Here is a 17,261-nt window from a genome sequence, read left to right as displayed (position 1 = left end):
AGACATCCCTTTGCTTGCAATAAATACAAATTCCCTTGCAGCGAGAGCCAGTCAGTAGCTATCTATGTCTTTTGCGACTGCAGACGTGGTAGACCAATCTCCTTCCAGTCTATGTGGTTACAAACCACATAGACTTCTGGTCATCTGTACACTGATGCCTTCTCTTCATAATCCGGACTGGTCAAACAGCAGTCCAGATTTACAGAAACCCGTAACTCTCCGAGCATGCATGCGCAGTTCAAGTTCTGGGACTTTGCAGCTAATTCTTTTTTCTTTCATTTTACAGCTGGGTGGGGGCTATAGTCCTGCAGCCTGATACCATGAGCCACCCCTGCTGTGGACACATGGCTATCAAAATTCAGGCTACTATAGATCTCTCACCTCTGAGTCTACTCTAAGGGGTGTGCTATTGATGTTGCAATTTGCAGGGGTACTGGACTTTCTAAAAGGTATGATAATGCATTTTTTGCATTTAGATTTAGGCCATGGTTCTGTCACCAATCATTTGTCTGATTTAGACCCTCCTGAAGGATATCTACATCAATGGGTGATTCAATGATTTCCCCCAGCTTGCAGTCAATGGATAACTTTGTCATCCAGAGGCCTTCCACATATGCCTTGACTTCAAAGAAGTATATTTCAAGCAAGAGTGGTCCCAGTACTGAGCCCTGTGGCAAACTACTAGTAGTTGGCGTCTTGCTGGATCTGCATTCATCCACTTTAAGCACGTGTCCTGTCCATGATGCCATGATCTTTGCCCTGAGGATCGCACCTCACAAGTTAGGTGTTAATCCAGCTATATCCCCCAGTCCTTACCAATTCTGTAGTTATATTAGCAGTACGTGAATACAGAGACAAAGCTAAGTATATACAGACTTTGAATATGATTTTAACAATAACATCAAAGTTAACAAAATATGTTCTGCATCTTTTTTAAACTTTAGGCCTATTCCCTCCTCATGGTATGATAATTTTTGTTTCTAAATCAAGATATTGCAGTTCTTCCTTATATTTTGCTGACAATTGTATTTCTTTTTAGACTGGATTTGAAAACTGGAATGGAGAGCTGAGTAAACATGCTTGCACAATCCTTTCCCATCATGCCTCACAAAATGGTCTTTTACCATTACAGCAAGCTGTAATGTAAGTAGTAACCTTTTCTTATGATATATGCTGTATATTTGCAAATTGTTAATTATGAAACAATAATTAAAATTTTCTTATAGCAGTTGTGGTATATGCACACAGATGAAACATATGCGCCTTTCTATATATATCTGTGTGTATGTTTGCTCTATATATGTGTGTGTGTGTGTCTGTGTGTGTGTGTGTGTGTGTGTGTGTGTGTGTGTGTGTGTGTGTGTGTGTGTACACATGCACACATATATATATATATATATATATATATGTATGTATGTGTGTATACACATATGTATGTGTGTGTGAGTAGTTATTATATTGTCAGATTCATTCTTTCTTTTCAGAATTGTCAGCAGCAACATACATGGAAAAAATGCCCGCATCATTTTTTCCCTTGAAACTTTCATAAATTTGGGAATCTTGTGCTAATAAGGCAGATTTCCCAGTGCAGTAGAATGTTCAACCATGCATGTATTCTCTTACTGAGAATCCAAACAAAATTTGAACTATTCGATGCACTGCATGTGCTCCTTTCCTTTAATAGTCTGTACCACATTTCAGGAACTTGTGTGGATCCTTCTCTGTACATCTGCACATATCCAGGCCCATGGGGTTTATAGATGTACATGTTTTGTGAGGTCTGGAGCATCATGGCACAGTCACATAAAAGAAACAATTTAAAAACGTAATCATGTGTCAAATAAATACCTTAAATAAATCTATGCTATGGAGTGTGATAATGCTGAACCATGTTTAAAAAAAAACAGACAAATTTTAATGGCAGTGAAAACGGCTCTAGAAACGTTATGTTTCTAGGGTCATTCTGCTCAGTCCGGCACAAGCAACCTCTTTCAACTGAGCTGCTATAGTCACCAATACATTCAAGAGCAATTCTTGAAAAGGGAGAGGGGAGGGCTCCTGTGGGGAAGGAAGGAAGGAATATGAAATTGTTAAATAAATTCAAACAATGAATTATAAGATGCATTATGTCAGAATTTAACATTGTTTAGAACATGTGTAGCAGTAAGGTAAATTCTGGTTTAAATTCTGTTTAAGTCAGCTAAAATATGAATTAATGAATGCATGAAACTGTTTTTTTTAAGAATGGTCTTTTGTGCATTTATCAGTATGTGAACATCAGAATGAATGGATCTAGTTAAGCATTTGAAGCTGAATTTAAATTAAAAATAGCTCCAGCTGCTATGTTAATCTTACTCAGAAATATATGAAATCAACAAATCTTTCTTGAAAGCACCCCCTTAGGTGGTCACTGCAGATAAGATGGTCTGTTTAGAGAAAGTGGTGTGCTGTGTTAATTGAGAATAATAGAAACTTCCCAATAAACAGGTATATATATTACATCTGTAATATGCAACTTACTGACTTCAGTTAGCTGAACAACCAATTTGAGAATATAGTTTATTAAATCTAATAGCCTGCTAGTAAAAAGAAGTTCCCCAATTTCTGTTTATTGAAAATAGAATAGGCCATTCATATGTGAGAGGTTGTTTTCCAAGCCTCATCTTACATGTCAGTAACCAGAAGAACTGTAGTTAATTACAAGAAAAGCTGGTCACCTGCAAGGCTTTGTTGCCCTGACATACTTTGAAGTTGCACAGTAAACTGCACATAAACTAAATTTGATTAAGTAATTATATTTTGTTGTTCATATGCCTTCTTCCAATAAGGATTGGGGTAGGATAAAATTGGCTATGGATCATATTATACTATTTGTATTAGATGTGTAAGAACAAGTTTGAAACTTTGGGGACATACCAATATAATGTATCACAGCATTCAAATGCTCCATGCCACAGTTTTTCACCTTCATGAATGTAACATTTCTAATATGGGCCTCTGCACATCACCTTTTCCTTGGATTTGACTTTTTTTCAGTCATTGACTCTTGTGCTAACCAGAGGCAGCAGCCAGCCCAGACAAGCTGCCCCAACCTTTGCTGACTGCAGTGTTGCAAAACCACAAACAAGGTAACACAAAGTGGTACAGGGACACTTTGCATGCTTTGTTGTTTGATGCACTGAGGTATGCTGAATATCGTGGTACCCTAAGTCAGGGGTAGGCAGGCTTTTCTTTCTGTAGGATACAGAAGCGCCACTGCCTGCCATTAATACATTGACTAATGCAGTCAAACCTCTTATATTGTGCTGCCTTATGTTGTGTGATTCTAACTTGCTGGTCTGCTGCTGTCATGTCCAGTCTGTCCATAATTGTTGTTGTCTTTCCATCAAAGCTGTTTGCTTTGTTATGTTACTTTGTAATGTACTTTTCCTGTTATTCATGTCTCCCCGTAGCTGTGTTTGTTTGCTTGCTTGTTATGTTTACTGTGCTGTGCTTGTTGCTTTATGCTGTACTAGCATTCTGCTTGCTTTGCTAATGGCACTCTGTGCTGCACGACTCACAGTGCTGTTGTAGTTTAACTTTGCACTCTCCATACATGCATGCCAATTCCTGCAACATGGGATTGTAGATTTTCAGGATAATGTATAACACATTATCAGTTATCCTACTTTTCCTAACTAATACTTTTCTGTTTCCTAAATATTAATAACGACACCTATCCAAGTCTCACTGCTTCTTTGGGACTGGGGCATCAGATCACTACAGTGGCAGAGAAGACGTCCCTTTGAACTTTTCTGGCTATCTATTTGATCATTATACAGCCTATTCCCCAGTAGTCCTCTAGTGTCATAATTAATGCTGCTTATATAAGTCAACTGCCAAGCCACATGCATCCACATCCTCTAGCTGTCATGTCTAGAACATTCTACCAGGGAAATACTTTTCCCTCCATAATGGATAGCTCCATATGGCCTCCTAAACAGAGGTTGCAACCATGATAGCATTAAAGAAGCATAAGACATGACTAAATAAAAGCACATGATAAGGTTCACAGAAAATAAATCTTGCAGTTCATAGAAGGTGAGAAAAGTTTCTGAACTTGCCCAGCATCTTTTAACAGCACTGTGCATAACAACTTTTCTGAGGAGGAATTTATAACAGTCTTCAAGTATTTTTACCATTTCTGAAACCTTAATATACTCTAGATGCACTAAATGTCTGGTGGTACAAGTAACTCCACTGATTATAAGGGTCAGTGGTAGTAGACTAATGCTTGTCCATTCTACAGAGATGATATCCTGTGGACATTGAGCTCAAATATAGCTTGTGTTCACTACTTAATATGAACAGCTTAGGCTTATTCAGCAGGTGCCTACAGGCCAGGAGCAGAGCAACACAGGGAAGCAAGGAATGGAAGGTGTATCTGTTCATGTCATTTACCTGAAGATAAACTCTAACTGACACTCACAGGGCAATAGACTGCTGGCAGCTTTTGGTGACAAAATGCATCAAATGCAATAAAGAAAAACAAAACACAAAACAAAGATTTATGACTAGTGAATCAAAACAAAATTCAGGAAGTAGTGTTTTACTTAACACACTTTGTTGAAATGGAAGTTGCGTACAAACCCAAAGAACGTGAAATATTTTATGAGGAGGAAGCCCTCTATGTACACCATGCACATAACCCCTGTTAACTAATATAGTACGTTCAGATATTGTCAGTCTTTCAATTTCTGCAAAGCTTTTGGGTTTCTAATACCATGATGGGAATGTACCCCATTCCTAAGTCAAAGTATAATTAAAGTTCATAAAATTAGTATTGTTTTAATTTTTGATGTCAGCCAGAAGTGCTCTTTACAGCACCCACAATGTGCACAGTAATGACTGTTGCAATCCATATAGTGTTACATGTATTGCTAACATATCTAAATACGACTGTAGATTCTTTTTTATAAGACCCGTTGCTCCTACTACTATTGGAACTGTCTGGGTATCTTTCTTCCACATTGCTGTCATTTCTGCCTGCAAATCCTGATATTTCTGTCTCTCTGTATGCAAGACACTGTAGTCAGTGGCTGTAGTGATTTCAGTGACCAATGCTACTTTTGTCTTCTTTTCATGGATCTCTATATCTGGTTTTCTTGCATCTATCTTTTGATCTGTTGGTAATGGGCAATCCCATGTGATGTAGATTTCATCATTTTCTATAATGATTTGTGGCTGATATTTCCAGTGTTTTTCATCTACTTCAGTAAATGCACAATCCCCAGTGCAACAGTCTTACCACATTATTATGCCTTTCAGTATACAGTCCTTCTGCAATTAATATGTCACAACCAGCAATGAGGTGTGTGACTGCTTCCAGTTCTGTTTTACAGACCTACATTTGTATGTTTCTCCTACATGTTCAATGGACTTTGTAAACCAGTGTGTACATAGCCCACTGTCTTGGGCCACCAGTATTAACCTTTCATTTTTTGGTTTGAATTCTCTTCTCGTTAACTATTCCTGCATTCGATCCTGATCAACATGAGGTTCTTCCAGGAGTTTTTTTATACTTGCAACTCTGTTTATGCATTTTCCACATTTCTTGCCTTCTCATCTGATCCTTCACCTTATATTCTTTCTTTTGTTTTTTGGCACATTCAGTTGCTGTCTGATTTTTATCAACTTTTGGTTTGATTTCTATTCCCGCTTGACGCTAATATGCTTCTGCTAGACTAAGCAGGGAGGTCTTCTTAGATTTATTCTCCTCGTGTTTCAAAACTTTCACTATGCTTGGGTCTTGTGAGGTCAGCAGATATGTGTGCAGTCCCACGATTGCAGACCTATACATGTAATCACTTTCAAGTAGGCCTATACCTGCTTTGGAACAGGGAATATGTAATCTTGGTATGCACTGATTTTTATAAATCATTTAATGAGCATGAAGCATCCTTCTTTTCCTGTCTAATCTATCCAACACCTTTTGGGGCCAGTCAGTCACTCCAAAACTCTTAAGTTAGGAGAGGAAGAGCAAATTGGTTTATAGCTTGAATTTTGTTCCTAGATGTCAATGCTGTTTTCAGGATTAATTTAAGTCTTCTAAAATATTCCTTACTAAGTTTTATTCACATTTGTTCATGTTTTATTGTTGATCCTTCATTAATTCCCAAATATTTATACACTCTCTCTCTTGCTCAATTTCTTTTATATCACATTCTTGTCCCAAACTGATGTTTTCTTGGTGCTGCAGTTTCCCTGCTTTAAAGGTTGCTTTTGCATATTTATCAGGAACAAATGACATTCTTATACCATCTGAAAAAGTTTTGACTTCTTGCAGTTGTGCTTTCAGTTCTTCATCTGATGAGCTGTACAGTTTTAAATCAAGGACAAAGAGCAGATGAAAAGTCTTTACACTTTGTTGCTTTCTGGGAGCCAAATTGCAGCCATGGCCTAAGCTGCCAAGTAGACAGCTTAATGGGCTAAGGGCAAGACAGAATAGCAGCAGTGACAGACAGTCACCCTGGAATATCCCCCTTTGAATTTTTATCCCTAGAATAATAATTTGCCCTTTATCATGGCTTAATTGCAAAGTGGTTTGCCACTGTTTCATAGTCACTGTGATGTAATCAATCAGTGTAGGGTGTATCTTATGCATTTTTAAGCACTCTTTTTATCTATGAATGTGGGATACTGTCAGATGCTTTTTTGTAGTCAATCCATGCCATACTTAGATTCTTTCCATTTTTACAGTTCTGCACTATGACTTTATATAACAACAAATGATCCTTTGTTCTATATGACTTTCTTTTAGAATCATAGCTTTATTAGAAAATTCAGTTGCTGTATGTTCTATATACAACTCTCAAGTTTTATTTTTCTCTGTAAAATATATATATATATATATATATATATATATATATATATATAGATATATATATATATGTGTGTGTGTGTGTGTGTAAATATATTTCTAATCATGTATATGTACTGTACTTTTCTGTATTGGAGCTTATGTATTGTAATTGTCTGTATTGGAGCTTTTCTCCTCAGGTCTCCACTGAAAATGGGCTCCTGTCCCAGTTGGACCAACCCAGTAAACAAATGTCAAATAAATAAAAATAAACACATTTTATTGCAGTTTTATTCCATTGTCATTTTATTGCCCTTTTGATCCATTGTCACAACTGAGTTTTCTTCTAAATAACTAAACTCTGTCAACATCAATTCCAGTTTATAGTTTATAAGTCATTGGAAGGCAAGTTATTGGTCTATAATTTTAGAGTAGCTTGCAGGTTCACTCTTAAGTAGGAGCATTGTTTTTCCTATTGTTAGGCCAGGTTGGTGTCTGTTCGGGGTGTGCATATAAATAGTCCTTATTCATGGCCAAATCTTCGTGCAAAGATGTTAATACTTTTAACCAGAAGTTAGGTAATGCATTTGGGCCTGGGGTTTTCCAAATAGAGGCTTTTCTTAACTTTATTTCAATCTCTCTGGCTATTACATCATTCCATTTCATATCCTGTACCTTTGAACTTCTTATTCTTTGTTTTACTTCTTCTATCCATTTAGCATATTGATTATGTTCCACAGGATCTTCATAAATACTTTTCCAAAATGTATCTTTTTCTTCTTTTTTGGTGGTCTTTCAATTCCTTGTACCTTGTTTCACAATTTTCTATAGAACATTTTGGGGTCATCAGTAAATTGCTTATTTTGTGCCTTTCTTTTATATTTATCTGTGTATCTTCTAAGTTTTTCTGCCTGTGCTAATATTTTTAGTTTGTTATTTGCGATAGTGCATGATAATTCCTGATCTATTATAATACTGTCCATTGCTTTTATCACGTCTATCTTTCTGAGTATTTTTGTTGAGCTGTTCCCTTTTCTATACCCTTCTTACAGTGACACTTCTTGTCTTAATTGTTTTATAGTTTTTTTCTATTCGATACTTCCATGATGGTATTCAACTTCTCCCCTTCCTTTCCCTTGCTACCCTGTGTTCTTGTGGTAGAATTTTATCTGTTATTAATTTAGCTACACAGTAGTGTATCCTGTTTACTTCTGTTATATCTCATATATTTCTATGGACATTCCTAATTACTGTGTTTATTTGTTTTATCAAACTCTAACTTTCTGGGTTTTATTGACCTTCTGCAGTCTATTTCTTTCATTGATCTTAATATGGCTATATTAAATCAAGCAACTCTTCTCTTAGCTCATATTCTTCTAAACTAAGGGCACATTTTTTATTTCCATTTCCTGCAGGCATTCTATAGAAAGTTCTAGTGCATCTTCCTGTGGCACATTCTCTTCAATTTCATCCTGTGTCATCCGTTGCTCTGTCATATGGCAACTCACTGGCCTATCACTCCTCAATATTGACTGTGTCAGAGTTGTCACAGTTTCCTATCCTTCCTTTGCTGTCCAGCTTCAAGTGAACGTTTATACTGGTTTCCTGTGGAAGGCTCCAAAATATCTTCATATGGCAACTAACCAGTTGCTTCCTGTTCCACTGGTTTCTCCTTAATTTGGATATCCATTGCTGTATCCTGCTGTGGTGTTTTCCGAGTTACATTTTTAGACTGAATCCTTCACTTCACAGGTTTAACCTCAGTTTCTATTTCTTTAACTTCTCCTTTACTGATCTTCTTTTCTAGTTTTCCTCTTTGTCTTCTTATTTTGTATTGTCAAGTTTTCCATGTCTGAATTCCTTTGCCTGTATTTCTCTTCAAATATATTTGGTGCTGCTCTTTTTGTATTGATTAGTTTTCCTTTCTCCTTTGCATAAATATTACACCATATTAAGTCTGTTTTTCTTTTCCATGTCCAAATTTCTTCTTCAGATGTCTCCTGATCCTCCTGTTTCTCCTTACTTTAGGTACTCATTCCATCATGCTGTGATGTAACCTATGTTAGAACTTCTACACCAAATCTTTCACTTCACAGACACTCCATAACTTCAACTTCTGTTTTTTTTTTAACTTCTACTTCACTAATCTTCTTTTCTACATTCCCTCTTTGTGATATTATAATTTTCTGAAATTTTCCATATATTTATGCCTTTGCCTGTATTTCTCTTTGAATATCTTTGGAGCTACCTTTTTTGTACTGATTAATTTGACTTTCGACTTTGCATACATATTGCACCATATCAAGTCTTTCTTTCTTTCCCATGTCCATATTTCTTTTTTATACTTTTCAAAAAATCTCTAGGTTTTGTTGTTTATATTTTCGCACTTCATCAGATGCTTCTTTTTCCAAACAGGTCAGACTTTCTGGGTGTATATAATGTTTTTCACAAATCTGTTGTATTAGTGCATACAAATTTGTATTTAAAACTTCTGACAGTTTTTCTTGTGGAAGTATTTTTCTTTCCTGTAATTTCTCTCTTAATCTTTTTCTATATATCTTGTGTCTGGAAATTCTGGGCTTTTACATAATATCAGCAATACATAATTTCTTTCTTATCCTAAATGGCCCACACTAACATCTTTATGGTGCTTCTTTACCTTATCATTGTTTGTGATTTTTGTGGACATCTACTTCCTTCTTCAATGGGGGGGGCAACGGGGGGGGGGGGCATCCTCCCCTGGGCCTAACCTGGCCTCATTGTAAGGAATGTTTCCACATTTTGAGGATTCTACACTGTCATCTTTTCCAGTCCTGGCACCAGTGTGCCTACCAGGATTGGGCCCTTTTTTATCCCGTGCTGTGTACTCAGCTATGTTTTTTTTTAATTTTTGACCTACTTCTGTCCATGATATATGCTATGTAAAATACAGTCTATATATCAGTGTCGCCTTGGTGGGATATTGTGAAAAACAAGGTCCACCTCGTGAAGGTACTCACCAAGACTTGAAAATGAATTCAAATTCACCATTACTACTCTCGCTTGCTGACTTAACATCTCTCCATTCGGACCCTATAATCAGTTCAAATGTTGCTGTACACAGGCTGTTGTGATTATGAAGAACTCTGTACTTGACCCAGCTGCATTATGACTTTTATAACTATGACTTCTACCAAACAACCAGTATAGAGAATACTCATATAAGTCTAAGAAAAAAACATTTTGGTGATTTGAGATCATATAAAACTCTTTGTCATGGCGTCCTTTGGCCAAAAACACCAACAAAATTCCTTCATCATTAAGATGTTTGATAGGAAATTGCCATTATAATATAAATATTTGCTTAAGTATATACAATTTAAATTTAACCAGAAAATAAATTAACTAAATAAATAAGTAAAAGACTGTACATTATTAAAACTTTATTCCTTGAATTTTTTTTACTTCCTCATATCAGCATGTGTTTTGGTAACAATTATGAGGGAGTTCAGAAACAACCCAGATTCACAGATGAGCCTGAGATGTTTTAATATGATTTAAAGGAATATAATGAAGTCTGCCAAGGACTTTGAACTATCTGACATGTCTAATAACTGACAAGTGAAAGGAAATTATATCTGCAAAGTATTGCTTCTGCTATTTCACTTTTTTAGTTATTGCCTATCTTCTGAAAGGTGGAAGCATTAAGTTGGGTCTTGCCAAGGTCTTGGTATGTAGTATAAAAATTGCGCAGACTGACTTGCTTAAAATAGTTGAAGTCCTTCTCCTAAACAGTATAAAACTCAGAACCACTCAATACATGAATATAATACTTGTCAGAGAGCATAAGATCTGATGTTGCCTGTTCCTTTACCCCCCTTCATGGAGTGGTTTCCTCCTCCTCTCTCGTCTCACATTTAATGTCCAGTGTTATGCAGATGACTTCTGTACCTTGAAGTCTTCCTTCTCTGTCATTCCTGAGAAACTACACCCAGGTGGTTCTATGTCACACTTCCTGTTTGACATTATTATCCCATGTTTCTATGATAACAGCAATGTCCAGCCCTGCATAAGTGGTCAGAGCTTCCCAACCTCGCACCTTACCCTCCTTATGATACATAGTATCAGGCTATGTTATAAAATAGCTTAATTTGTCCTCTGCTCTGTTCTGCATCAGTTTTCCATTTTCTCTATTTGCCAACTGCCTACCCATCTTCCTTCTCTCGTACATCTCCTTCCTTTTTAGTTTAAAGAGGTAGTCATTGAGATGTACCTTTCGAGCACAGCTCTGACTATCACTGTCCATTCAGAGAAAAAATAGTACCTGCCCCTCACAAAGATCTGGTCTCCCTGCAAAGTCTCTCCATCCTCACAAAAGTTCCAGAAGTTTCTTCCATCTGCCACATTGCCTTAGCCACTCTTCATGTCCCCTAAACATGCTACGTCAGGGACCTGGCTGTGGTAGAGATAGGACGTCTGAGTGTGCTACCTGCAGGCTCCAATCCTGACATCTCTCTGCCACATCTTAGGCCTTGCTTACTACCACACCAACTATTTCTTTTAGCTGGTCATAGATTTCTCCATACACTGCAAAGTGCATCTCCACTGGTCACAGCCTTAGTTTCCTCTCCCCATGTTTTCATAAGCCTAACCTCTAAGCCCTGTTTGCTTTAACATAATCTCACCTGTCTCTTTTGAAAAGACTGTTAATTCTCTTGATGATTGACTGTCCAGTCACCAAAACTTTCTTCTCTGTTCTCATTGTTATGCCTGTCCGCTTCATCTTTTTATTTTATTTTATTTGTTGACCAGGTAAGCTCACTGGTCACAACTGTCCCCTTTCAAGGATGACCTGAGAGCACTCTCGAAATCACTTGCTCAGAGTCACACAGTAGGCAAACAGAGGCTGGAAGGAATCAAACCATGCACCCTGGATTACAGGAAGCAGCTCATTAACAACTCAGAGCCTTAATCCTCAGCACTTTCTGCCCCCCCCCATGCCACTCCCATTCTTATTTACAAGCTTTCCTGCACCTTTTCACCACCACCCCACCTCCTCAGTGTTGGTGCTCATTGCCTCTTGTGCTGTACCATGTGCATCTCATAACCTTCTTGCACTTTTCATTTTATTCTTTGTCACTCCCACCTTCCATAGTGCAGGTCCCTCCCTACTTTCCTCCTACTGTCTGTGTAGTGTTGGCTGTTCCATGGTCCTAAGTGGCTATTTTCCTACTAAATCACTTTTCATAACTGCCAGTACCTGTCCTTCCACCATGGTTTCCTTCTCCTTGCCTTTGCTTTCATGGCTACATCTTCCACTTTCTGTCTTCTCCTTGCACTGTCCCACTTCATTTGCCTGTATTATTCTGACAGCTTCTGCCCGTGTCTTCTTGTGCTCTGCCAATCTCCCCTAACTTTTTTCATCTATATTGCCAACAAGCCTCATGTTGCATCCTCTTTTCAAATCCCACACTGCCTTTCTCACTTGACTAGCCAGTCTACTGCATTTCTAGCTCCCATGTTCCTGCCTGAAGTATGTCCCTTCTACTGCATAAACTATCATATATTGCTCCAAGGCTTCCTGAGTAAGCCAGATGCTTCTTGTCCCAAGTGCCTCATCCATTTCTGTCTCCTGTCATTCTAATCCAATCAGAACTGCCCTGTTCATGCTGCTGTATTCTCAGACCTTTTACTTGTAGTCTGAGATCCTCCAAAATTATGTTACTCTGCCACAAAACACGAGTCCAGACACCCAGGAATGGCACTTCTGCTACCAATGTCAGTGATCATCCTCTCAGTCACTACACAAATTTCATGATTATAGGTGAGAATTAAGACATAGACTGACCGGTATTATGAGGAATTCATCCTATGACTTATCTCTCACTAACCCACCACAGTGCAGCACATTGCCTGTAGAACTGCTACTGCTGCACTCACCTACTGGTCAACTTCATAATCCCATTGACAAGAACCCAAGATACGTCTTCACCTGAGTTGGCTCATCCTCCCTCACCTGCATAGGGCATCCCACTCTTTTACAAAAGAAAGCCATGACTTTTGATTTGGGTGCGCTAATTACAGTTTATTATCCAGTCCACTTCATGTTTAGCAGTGAATCATTCTGAGCATCACAGTCACTTAAGACGAATAGAATGTCATCATATGCAGACAGCAAAGACACTACCTTCATGGATCCAAATTGGATGCTTTCCATACTTTAGCTGTACCTTGATATCCTGTCCATGGAAATCACAAGCAGGAGTAGAGATGGCACACAGCCATGGCAGAGACCTACACTGAACATGAATGTGTTTTACATTGAGAATGTGATGCAACATTACTCATCAAATCTAGAAATAGAGACAGACAGAGAGAGAGAGAGAGAGACATGCAGGGCAGATCCTGAAAATCCCTACTTTTATTACACTTCCAACAAGACACTCCAAGTTCAAATGTCTAATGCCTTCTCTAAGTTCACAAAACACCTGTAAACAGTACTACCAAACTCCCATGATCCATCTGCTAGCTGCACAAAGAAAAAGGGTTGACTGCCTGTTCCATAGCCAGGATGGAACCAGCTTTGCTCTTCTTGAATCATTCCTTCATCTGCTGGACATGTTCCTCTCAAGCACTCTAAAATACGCTGTCTGGAGATATTTCAGAGTATAATCCATCTATAACTGAAACAAATGCACCAGTTCACCTTTTTTGAAAACGGAGAGAACTCCACAAGTTTTTCAACCCAAATATACTGCCCCAGCCTTCCAATCAACTTTAAAAAGATATATGAAACACAATATCCAATCACACAACTTCAGCATTTCCAGCAGAACTCACCAACTCCCAAAGCACTGACATAGTAGATTTGTGGCATTGTCTACTGAAATTAATCTACGTACACCACCTGTTTGAAGAACTTTCTCCTTAAAGGAGAGCACCTCCATAAATTCTGGAAATCATGAAAATATATCTTCTACCTTCCACATCTTTTAACAATGTCTCTGTTCTGGGTTGATATTTCTCCATCCTTACTGGAAACAGCCTAGGCAGTATTTCACCACCTCCTCCTGAACCATCTGATGGCATGCCAGGACCACTTTAAGACAATCCAAAAGTAATTCTCAATGGTCTTGCCAAAACATGTAAACAGTACTGGCAAACATCAACATCTGTTCATTTTCTTATGCAAATTGGGATTTTCACTTTGGTACCTGTCACAGCTGTAGCTTTCTTAGCTTGTTGGTAATTTTCAGTCAGATCAAGAACTCCCCAAACTACAATACAGAAAAGGCCTGCTCTTTTAATCTGATGTTTTTTCCATTGCTGTTTCTCACTAGCAGGTCCTAGGATTACTGTCATAAGCACTGATCCTTATTTGGTCATAGCTCCTTGCCACCATCTCAGTTATTAATATTTTAAATTGGGTATATACAGAATCCACATTCCCTTACTCCCCAGGAATATGAGAAAAGTTCTTCTGTAAATGGTGATGAACTCATCCAATGCAGAAGCATTTATTAGGTGATTCCAAGACATTGTCATTGCATGTTTGGGTTTCCAGGATCTCTTCAGCCTCTACCCAACCACTTGATCCAATTTACCACCAAATGATGATCAGCTGATTGCTAAGAATCTCTCTTGATCTGAGTGTTCAAAACACAGCACAGGTACGAAGATGTAGTTACAGAACCAGTTATTAACATTTGGCCTAAGGTACTCTGCCGCCAAGTATACGGATGAGCATATTTGTGTTATATTCAGACATCTTGTGTGCTATGGACAATCAATGATTAACACGGAAGTCTGAAATCAATTCACCACCAGGGTTCAGATCATGGAAGCCGTTCCCCTGAAATACATGTCTCCAGGTTCTCCATCATTCCTCACATGTAAATTGACGTCTCCCAGTCGAATTACAGAATCTATAAGTGGTACCCTATAGAAAACCACAGTTATTGGCTCTTAAAAGACTTATTACTCTGCATACCTGATCAGTGCGTATGCACAGATAACACGTACAGTTTTCCTTTTTGCATCCTGCAGTTGCATTGAGGTAATCCTTACATTTACTAGAGCAATCGCTAGTAGAACAGCTGGCAGCTGGCAGCTTGTAAGTATCCTCACTTCTGTCCAGTGTCTCTTATGAGGATCTACTTCAAAGTAGGAGAGAGAGACAAGGCCTGCTTAAGAAGTCTAGGTCTATAATCAAGCTGTGTCTAGAGATAAGACTAAATAAACCTAACCAGTACTTTTCAACCTCCCCTATAAAACCTAGCATCTTCCCCAACAAAGAGGTGATACTCCATACCCGAGGAGGCAGTTTTCATTGTCAGAGTTGAGCCTGATTTAACCCATCCTCTTCTTGCCCACCAATTGTCATTGCACCTGACCCTTACACTTCACCTTTCTGCTATTGAGTCCACATGGCAACTCCCTGCAGGTTTTTCTGGCTGTACATCAGGATTTAAAACCTTTTTGCAGCAGATTATTACAGCTTTAAAATGTTACAATGCAAATTAAGCTTTCAAACATTGCTAGAAGCTTGTGTTAAGGTGAACATAGTGGTGCGGCTACACATACTGTGTTTTATCATTTATAATGGTGTAAAGAGGGCCTAAGGAGTCATCTGGAGTCCCAGGCTTGCCCTCCTTTAAGGTACCCTCTCTCCCATGTAACCATGCTTGTTTTTGGGTCTATATTAGAACACTGAACTTTCAAAATTTCGAGTGTTCTAATATCGAACCCTATTAATCGAAAATTTAAAACGTTGAGCATACAGAACAGCAAATTTTTTCCTAGGGAAAAAAATTGCTGTTCCAAAACACATACACACAACACAAGCACACCAAACAAACAGCAATCCACACACATACACCTAAACTCTTACACCTAACCCTACACTAAACTATACATACACCACTAACTATCCACTTACCTTAACCCAAACCCTAACCCTAAGGTCCGTCATTATCACACAGTCACCTCACCCGCGCCCTAACCCTAACCCTAACTCACCTACCCCACCCTAACATCCACACAATCGCACACTTACCTGACCCACGCCCTAACCCTAACTCACCTACCCCACCCTAACCCTCACGTTCACACAATTGCACACTTACCTGAACCCGACCTGTAACTTTCCACCACAGCGCTGAAAATACCGAAGCAACAGAAACACACAACCAAATTCTTTCCCTATGAAAAAATGTGGTTTTCTGTTTCTTTGACATTTTCAGCGTTCGCTGAAAACAGGTTGATATTAGAACACTGGAAATTTTGAAAGTTCGGTGTTCTAATATAGACTCTTGTTTTTTTGTTTTTGTTTTTTTTTTTCATTTATTAGTTAACTCTAAGTCCACTAAGCTGGATTGCCTTCTTAAGAGCTGATTGAAATTTAATTTAACTTAGCCTAACTCACTGACCACTGTTTAGCATAGTTGCAATAACTGAAAAAAGCAGTGCAGCAACTGTCCAATCTAGGGAACAGCAACAAAAAATTGTACTCTAAAAACAAAAGGGAGCTGGCTATACTTACCAAAGATTTTCAGCTGGAAAACTCCCTTGCACCCACAATGTTGGGGGGGGGGTTGCTTCATCTTTCCACAGTTATATTATTTTATGACTGTAAGTGCTATAGAAGAGGGACAACTTTTAATATAATTTTCTGAAGGAGTTGTGTTTTCTGAGGGAGTCTAGGGTGTGCTGGGGAGCTTTGCTCCTCCCATATCAGAGATGTAGAGAGGACTGTCCTTTACAAAATCATCAGTTTTAATTCCTGACTGCTGTTATCAAGAATCATACAATGACTTTGAGGTAGTTACTAATGATAAAAATTGATGAATATGGACTTCACTGCACTGTGACCTCATCAAAAGGTAGTCAGCAAAGTGTGCAATGATACATTTCATGTTGATACTTTCAGGTAAACCTAATTTTACAGCTGTGACAACAGGCCCCCTTTTGGCAGGTTGGTGTTATTTGTTTTATTGACCACTAGGGTGGAATGATTCCAGTGGAACTTTTAAAGCCATGAACCTAACACATAGCAATATAATATACTGCATGTAAAAAGAAATACAATGTTTTCATGTTACAGACAGTGGCTGGCAGGCCACAACAGGCAGATTTTGCTAATTCACTGTAATGTAGTTTCCATTACATCCCTTGTTCTGTCTACCCTCCTGTTTCTTGTTTACTCCAATAAATTTAAAAACTTGTTGGAAAGGCACATTTCTATTACTGGGACCTTTCACAGATGACAACAAACTTTATAAAAACCAGTATAAATCCTGATTTGAATTTATTACATTCATTTATCCAGAAAGAATGTTTTTTTTCTGTACTCCTACCCACAATTATATAAACTCTGAAAGCTGCTCTGGAAATTGGAAGCAAGCTGGTGTAAGCCATAATTTTCTCAACACAGTTTTTAAGATAG

General features: G+C 38.2%; 1 protein-coding gene across 2 annotated transcripts in view; it reads left to right on the top strand.

The window, feature by feature from the left end:
• BAIAP3 (BAI1 associated protein 3) overlaps positions 1-17,261 on the top strand; it is a 2,552,914-nt gene that overhangs the window by 1,973,749 nt on the left and 561,904 nt on the right. For both annotated transcript variants that reach the window (XM_044089547.1, XM_044089546.1), the window contains exon 14: positions 1,040-1,143. In XM_044089547.1, coding sequence (XP_043945482.1) covers positions 1,040-1,143 — 104 coding nt within the window. The remainder of the gene's footprint in view (positions 1-1,039; positions 1,144-17,261) is intronic.

The sequence above is a fragment of the Protopterus annectens genome, chromosome 12.part0 (assembly GCF_019279795.1).
Source record: "Protopterus annectens isolate FY-2018-M chromosome 12.part0, PAN1.0, whole genome shotgun sequence".
Classification (NCBI taxonomy): Eukaryota; Metazoa; Chordata; order Ceratodontiformes; family Protopteridae; genus Protopterus; species Protopterus annectens.
The sequence above is the reverse complement of the archived record's forward strand: the minus strand, read 5'-3'. Positions and strand labels throughout refer to the sequence as shown.